This window comes from Frankliniella occidentalis, unplaced genomic scaffold, assembly GCF_000697945.3.
Source record: "Frankliniella occidentalis isolate FOCC.00 unplaced genomic scaffold, Focc_3.1 Scaffold11, whole genome shotgun sequence".
Classification (NCBI taxonomy): Eukaryota; Metazoa; Arthropoda; class Insecta; order Thysanoptera; family Thripidae; genus Frankliniella; species Frankliniella occidentalis.
This window is the reverse complement of record NW_026267141.1, coordinates 1,443,314-1,449,905: the sequence shown is the minus strand read 5'-3', so window position 1 is coordinate 1,449,905 and position 6,592 is coordinate 1,443,314. Positions and strand designations below refer to the sequence as shown.

The 6,592-nt window shown below is 37.3% G+C and overlaps 1 protein-coding gene across 2 annotated transcripts in view; it reads left to right on the top strand.

The window, feature by feature from the left end:
* LOC113207348 (serine/threonine-protein kinase SIK3) overlaps window positions 1–6,592 on the top strand; it is a 72,228-nt gene that overhangs the window by 46,716 nt on the left and 18,920 nt on the right. The window contains exons 2-18 of one of the 2 annotated variants that reach the window (XM_026423872.2): window positions 567–683; window positions 761–824; window positions 915–1,076; window positions 1,161–1,285; window positions 1,363–1,486; window positions 1,590–1,681; window positions 1,772–1,900; window positions 2,047–2,179; window positions 2,254–2,375; window positions 2,455–2,806; window positions 2,888–2,985; window positions 3,076–3,260; window positions 3,360–3,568; window positions 4,749–4,913; window positions 5,753–5,940; window positions 6,029–6,170; window positions 6,286–6,516. In XM_026423872.2, coding sequence (XP_026279657.1) covers window positions 567–683; window positions 761–824; window positions 915–1,076; window positions 1,161–1,285; window positions 1,363–1,486; window positions 1,590–1,681; window positions 1,772–1,900; window positions 2,047–2,179; window positions 2,254–2,375; window positions 2,455–2,806; window positions 2,888–2,985; window positions 3,076–3,260; window positions 3,360–3,568; window positions 4,749–4,913; window positions 5,753–5,940; window positions 6,029–6,170; window positions 6,286–6,516 — 2,638 coding nt within the window. The remainder of the gene's footprint in view (window positions 1–566; window positions 684–760; window positions 825–914; window positions 1,077–1,160; window positions 1,286–1,362; window positions 1,487–1,589; window positions 1,682–1,771; window positions 1,901–2,046; window positions 2,180–2,253; window positions 2,376–2,454; window positions 2,807–2,887; window positions 2,986–3,075; window positions 3,261–3,359; window positions 3,569–4,748; window positions 4,914–5,752; window positions 5,941–6,028; window positions 6,171–6,285; window positions 6,517–6,592) is intronic. The other variant, XM_026423874.2, reaches the window with a different exon arrangement.

Below are 6,592 nucleotides of genomic sequence, written 5' to 3'. Positions count from 1 at the left end.
ATGCCGCGACGCGTCTCGCCCGAACTTCCGGACTTCCCTCAGAGTCCTTATGGCTCCCCCTTCCCTCACCCCCACCCAGCCGACTTTGCCTTGCATATAAATCCTGGCCCGCTGGTTGGCCATCCCACAGTATGTCTGTTCTGCAGTTTGTGTCGAGTTCAGCGCTTGCCTTGGCGTTGACCAAGCGGAGTTTGCCATACGAGATAGAGCTGTAGTGGATCTTTTTTGTAAGCGTCGTCTGTGTACGGGAAAAGGGGGACTCACTGGTAAAGTAACGGTTCGATATTATATGACTGCGTCTCTTTGAGGACGCGTCACAGTTCTAGAATCTCGCCGTGCTTAATGAAGATTCTTGATAGATGCTTCATTCAGTGCCTTTAGAAGTGTTCGCTTGCCACTGTCGATACACTATCTAAGTTATCGCTTAAATGAAGAAAAATGATCGAAGTCTCTTTCTCATTTTTAGTGCTAAATTGTCCTGTTCCTGGTATTGCTAAAAGAAGAGTTACCAATTTCCTCCTGTTCCTTATCTAAAACTAATTGACTTTCTTTCTTTGTTGTTGCAGGTTGCTATTAAAATCATAGACAAAACAAGATTAGATGAAGAGAATCTTAAAAAAATATTTAGGGAAATTCAAATTATGACAAAATTACGACATCCAAACATCATAAGACTGTATCAGGTAAGGAGAATAAGAAGCATCAAAGATTGCCTAGTTCTTTAAAAGTATGGATTTTTCATAAAATTTGAATTTTTTAGGTAATGGAGACTGAAAAAATTATATATCTTGTTACGGAATATGCTAGTGGTGGAGAAATATTTGGTGTGTATCATGTTGAATGTTGTTCTTCTTAATAAGTCTTTTGCATCCTTAATTAAAACATTGAAATTTATTCTGATTTTTGTACTACAGATTATTTAGTGGGACAAGGAAAAATGGATGAGTCTGAGGCTCGTAGAGTATTTCACCAAATTGTTGAAGCTGTTCATTACTGTCACTCACACAATGTTGTACATAGAGATTTAAAAGCAGAAAACCTTCTTTTAGACTCAAAAATGGATATTAAGTTAGCAGGTATATCTTTTGTTCACCACAAACTCATGTCTTGTCATTTTATTCACTCCATCTAACTAATATCTGATTACTATTTTTTCCCAGACTTTGGATTTAGTAATCATTTTAAGCAAGGTCAAATGATGTCAACATGGTGTGGGAGCCCTCCTTACGCAGCGCCAGAGCTGTTTGAGGGCCGGGAGTATAACGGGCCTAAGGCTGATGTTTGGGTATGTGTATGGTCCCCTATTTGTGGCTTTAGCTTTACGGGAAGGTAATTTTCTTGAATCAATCTTCTGTTAAACAGAGTCTTGGTGTAGTGCTGTATGTCTTAGTGTGTGGAACACTCCCATTTGACGGTGCAACCCTCCAAGCTCTTCGAGAAAATGTTATTTCAGGAATGTTTAGGATACCTTTCTTTATGAGCATGGGTAAGTTCAATGGCTCCCATTTTTTCATTAATTTATTTTTAAAATTCTTAATTGCACTATTAACTTTACCAACAAATTCAATATTTCACTTTTTTTTTTTCAGATTGTGAAAATCTTATAAAACATATGCTGGTTGTTGAGCCAGAAAAAAGATACAGCATAAAACAAATATTTAGACATAAATGGATGACTGAGGTATGAGTTAAAGCTTGTTCCCTCAAAATCCACCCTATACCACTGCCAGTTTAGATTTTCTTTTATTAATCAGTCTATTCCTTGCACTAGGGTCAACCAACTAGTGGACCTCCATGTTATCCTGTAGCAGAATTAGAACCCGAACCTGAACCACTTAATAAGCTTGTGATGGAACACATGCTGCAACTACCAGGATTGACCAGTGAAATGATTATTCAGGTACCTTATACAAGACCATTGCTTTAAAAAAATAAAACAAAGAAAAACAAAAAAAACAAAAAACAACCTGCTACTCTGGTATGTTTTATTTTTACACAGAACAATGTTCTGAGTGTTTTATTGCTCTTGTTTGAATTTTATTTCAGTCTTTGCAAGAGAAGAATTTTGATCATATTAGTGCTATTTACCACTTACTTGTGGACAAATTAGAGCAGAGGTCTCAAGGTGGCCCAGCTCGTCCCATAGGGTTAATGCAGCGCAAAGCTAGTATTACTACAGGTAAGTAGCTTGAACTCTTCTTTGATTATTGATAATGTCCGACTTACCAATATTGTATTGATTTTTTGGTTTAGGTGTTGTGGATCGTAGTCCTTTAAATGAGTTTGAACCCTTTGCCCCCACAAATTCTCCCCTTATGTCAATGCCTGTTATTCCTGATGAATGCACATTTTCAAATTCTCAGTTATTGGAAACGGTAAGGGCTTACACCTACAACAACTTTATTGTACTGCACCTACTGAGCCTTTACTAACAGTCTTTACTTTTTGATTCAGTTCGGGGACACAGATAGTTTACCTGAAGCAGACCAAGACCATGATCATCTCTTACCATTTGCTCAGCATTCTCTTCGGAGAGGAAGTGGTGGTAGTTCGAGTAGTGGTGACAAGTATCACGCCACCCGCAGGCACACTGTTGGACCTGGTGATACTGCTCATGAGCAAGTACTAGACGCCCACCACATTCTACCTTCTTACCGCACAGATGGATTGCAGGCAGGAACACCTTTTGGCATTTTACCAAATACTAACTTACCTCTAAATTTACCACTTGTCAAAAACCAGCCACCGCAAAATTTCACTTTTAAAGATCAGCATCTTTTGAAACCACCACCCGTAATGGGAGCAAGTAAGCTCATTTTCTTTCGATGTGTTATCTTTTGTGGGTGTTTTGACCTATAGATTTTTATTTGATTTGTGGTTTTTACAGTGGGAGGGTTTGGTAGAAGAGCCTCAGATGGTGGTGCAAATCTGCAGATGTATTTTGAAGGCTGGAGTCAACCTGGCAGTCAAGATCAAATTCAACTAGTAAGATTTCTTATGTATTTGATATTTTTGTGTCTTTATTTCTCCCTTAATTAGAAATTTTACATTTTAATCCCAACACTCATTTTGTAGGTTCAGTCAGATTGTAGTCCTCCTCATTCTCAAGGCTCACAAACACTGACCTCTTCAATCCCAACAATGAGCGCATCCAGTGAAGTGGCAATGGCTGGAGTCTCTGGAGTTCTTTCAGGAATTGTACATTTGTCAGATGCCACATCTATGGAAGAACTTCCTCATGACAACTGTGCTGTGTTAAAGTATGATAATTGCTTGCAATTTTATTCAAAGTCCTTGTTAGATTTAATTTTTAATTGTTTTGTTTCATTTGTGTAATGGTGGTATTTTTTTTTTTTCAGATACATGCAGACCCGAGGATCATCTAAGCGCCATACTATGGCCAGTCCAGAGGAAGCTCAAGAAGCTCAACGGAAAATGATGTTACAGCAGCAGCAACTTCAGCAGCAGCTTCTGCAGCACCAACAACAATCTCAACCCCAGCAAAACTCTCAGGTTCCATCAAGGACTAGACGAACGGGTCTTCATGCAGTGACAATGGAACGCCCAGGTAAAGCATGCTTTCATTGTGTCATCTTTCCAAATTTGTTTTTCACACTGCTACTTATTTTGATCAATTCAACTAGTTTTCTTTATTATTTCTTTTGTAAAAAGAGTAAAACATTTTTTTCACACTGTGATAGTAGTAAAATTTGTAAGTTGCATGAGTTAGCATGAGGAGTGTTTGATTTAATAGGTATTTTAGTAATTGTTTTTCCAAAGTAAAAGAAGTGTGCATAATCTTCTCTGAAGCTCAAATTCACTTTTACGCTTCATTCATTGTAAATACCATACTGGGAAAAAATTTGAGACTTTTTTTTTTTTTATTACTCTTTGATTTGTCGACTCTCCTTTTGTAGAGTCAAAAGATATGTAAGCCTAGGTATTTTGAATTCTGTACATAAAATCTTTCTTTTTCTGGATTGTTTTGGACATTGGAGTGTTTCTGTGCATAGGGTTTCTCCACATGTTTTTCTTATTTCTCTTTTCATTTTGAATTTGTGTTATTCTTTTACCTCTGGTTTGTAAATTATATCGGGATTTTGTACTATAAACTCGTGAGAAAGAATTTTCAAAAATTATAAATATTTCCTTATAGTTTTGCACACATTCACCTTCATTATGGTTACGTTTGTTTTAATAATCAACATTTTCACTAAACTCTTGTTGAAATTATTTAATTTATGCTTTTTGTATAGTACTGGTGGTGGGCTGTGCAGCTACAATCAAAGGCCAAAGCTGGCCAGAGTTTTATGGCTTCATGTCAGGTCCTCCGAGCTGAAAAGCATTACTGCTTCATTCTATGGTGTTGAAAAAGTGCTACTCATTGCGAAACATTGTTTACATGTCTTGTCCAAGTTGTCTACTTCATAAACTGCACAGCCTGCTCGTAAACAAAAGCTCTTGGTGTTAGAAGCAGCTATTATATGATAATCAGGCCTGTGCCGTCCCACAGCCATGTCTAAAGTACTTGTAGCTTGGAGTATGTTAACTACAGAGTTTCAATTTGGACTGCAGCTTAACATCATGAGTTGTGTGTGATCAGTTCAGCTTTTTATTCCTCACTGCTTCAATTAATTTTTGTTGTTTTCTTTTCCTTTTTTTTATGTTTTGGTTTGTGCCTGGTTTGCATTTGGTCCACACTTTGTGTTGCTCACTCGCACTTCTACGCATGTCCCATCTACCTGCAGTTATTAGTCCGGAGCTGATAATGGAGGTGGAGGCGCGTATGAACCGTGCTCATGTACCGCCAACACTAGTCAAATCGGTGCCCAATCGAGCCAAAGCATTTCATCACACTCGAGCTAAAAAGGCTCCCTCAGGCTTAGCCACAGTTCAAGAAGGAAGCAGAATAGGTAAATCACCTTGATTTATACAATAATCCAGGCTTTTCTGCCTGAAACTGCTAATAATGATTTTATTGGCTTGAATTGGTTTAAAGACAAGCATTTAAATAACAGTAATGGGGCTCAAATTTAAATGTGAAATTTTCTTTGAGGTAAGTTGAGCAGAAGATTAGTTCTTCTGTCTTATAGCCTCTCTGTTTAAAAAAAAAAGACAATAAAGTTTAACCCCTCTCCTTTCTTTAATACTTGCTTATTTATCTATTTTTGAAAGTTAGTCTCATCTTTTGAAATAGCTTAGGAGAACGCATTGGGGTATGTTATACTCTGTATAAATCATTGTTTTATGTTTGATGTTTGAGGCTTCTGTTCATTATTACTTTTTTTGACAAGGTATATTGCCTTGTCAAGAGCCCTCTATAGCTTGTCAATGTACCACTCTTTTTTTGCATGGTGTGTTGTTTTATTTGCGTCTCTCTTTTTCTCTGCACTTTTGTCCTCACCTTTTGCAGCTTTTAAAGTAGGATCTAAGCTGGTTTTGTTTTTCTAAGTTTAACTACCGTACATTTTTGTTTGTTTAGATGTTATTTCGTGTCTGTAAATTTATAATTTTTTAAAGTGATGCTTTTGTTATTGTTTTCATTCTAACATGGTTTTTATGTCCATATATTATGCTGTCAATCTTGGTCTTTCCTATAAATTACTGCCAAGACAAAGTTTTCCAATTTCAGCAAAATTAAACTCAATCAAAATGTAATGTTTGTGTGAGAATAAGAGAAATAGGGATTATTGGTAAGAAATTTTATGGACCATTTGTCATAAAAGAAGCTTGACTAACTTTTGGCTTCCAGGAGGGAGAGACACTTTAAAGGAAGTGACATCGTTGCATCCTCCTCAAGAAAGATATAGTCCTGTCCGTAGAGCGAGCGAGGGCTCAGCAGGAACACTTAGTAGCTTATCATATCACCGTACAAATTCACCAGGAGATAATGGGGAAGCAAATTTGAGGTCACTTCAACAAGAATGCCAACAGTTGCAGGTGATTATTTATAAAGAAGCAGTTATTGCTTTTCTACTTTTTTAAAACAAATATGTCATTTTAAAAATAACCCTCAATCTGTTCGCAGCAAAAACACAGCATTGAATCTGGGGACGCCCATTCCCAAGCAGAACTTCAGAAACTCCACTCTTATCACATGCAGCAGAGATTGGCCTCTCCTTTGAGTAGCCCATCTCCAAGCCCGCCAGTGCTTCCTCTAAGTCCTGCTGGTATGTTCAACTTACATTTTTATTTCCATGTTAAAATGATGTCAGATTTCTTATCCTCTGTTTCTACTACATTTGTTTTTAACCTTTTTCTTTAAAAAAATTATCAAAAAAACAGGTTCACCCAGTCATTATAGAGTATCTCGTTCAGACACCAACAATTCAACTTTAACCCAGCATCTTCAAAGGTTACACCTACAACAACAGCAAAACCAGACATCTCCTCTTCATTCCCACTCAGCACAGTCTTCACAACAGGATTCTCCTCCATCATCCCTTCAACAGTCACCATGTGGTCCCATTGTATCCCCAGCCTCATCTACAGCTAGTCTTACGTCAATCACCCATGGTAAATTTATGCCCCCCTCTCTCTCCCTCTCTCTCTCTCTTTCTTTTTTAGTACACAAGTACAAAATTTTTTTTAA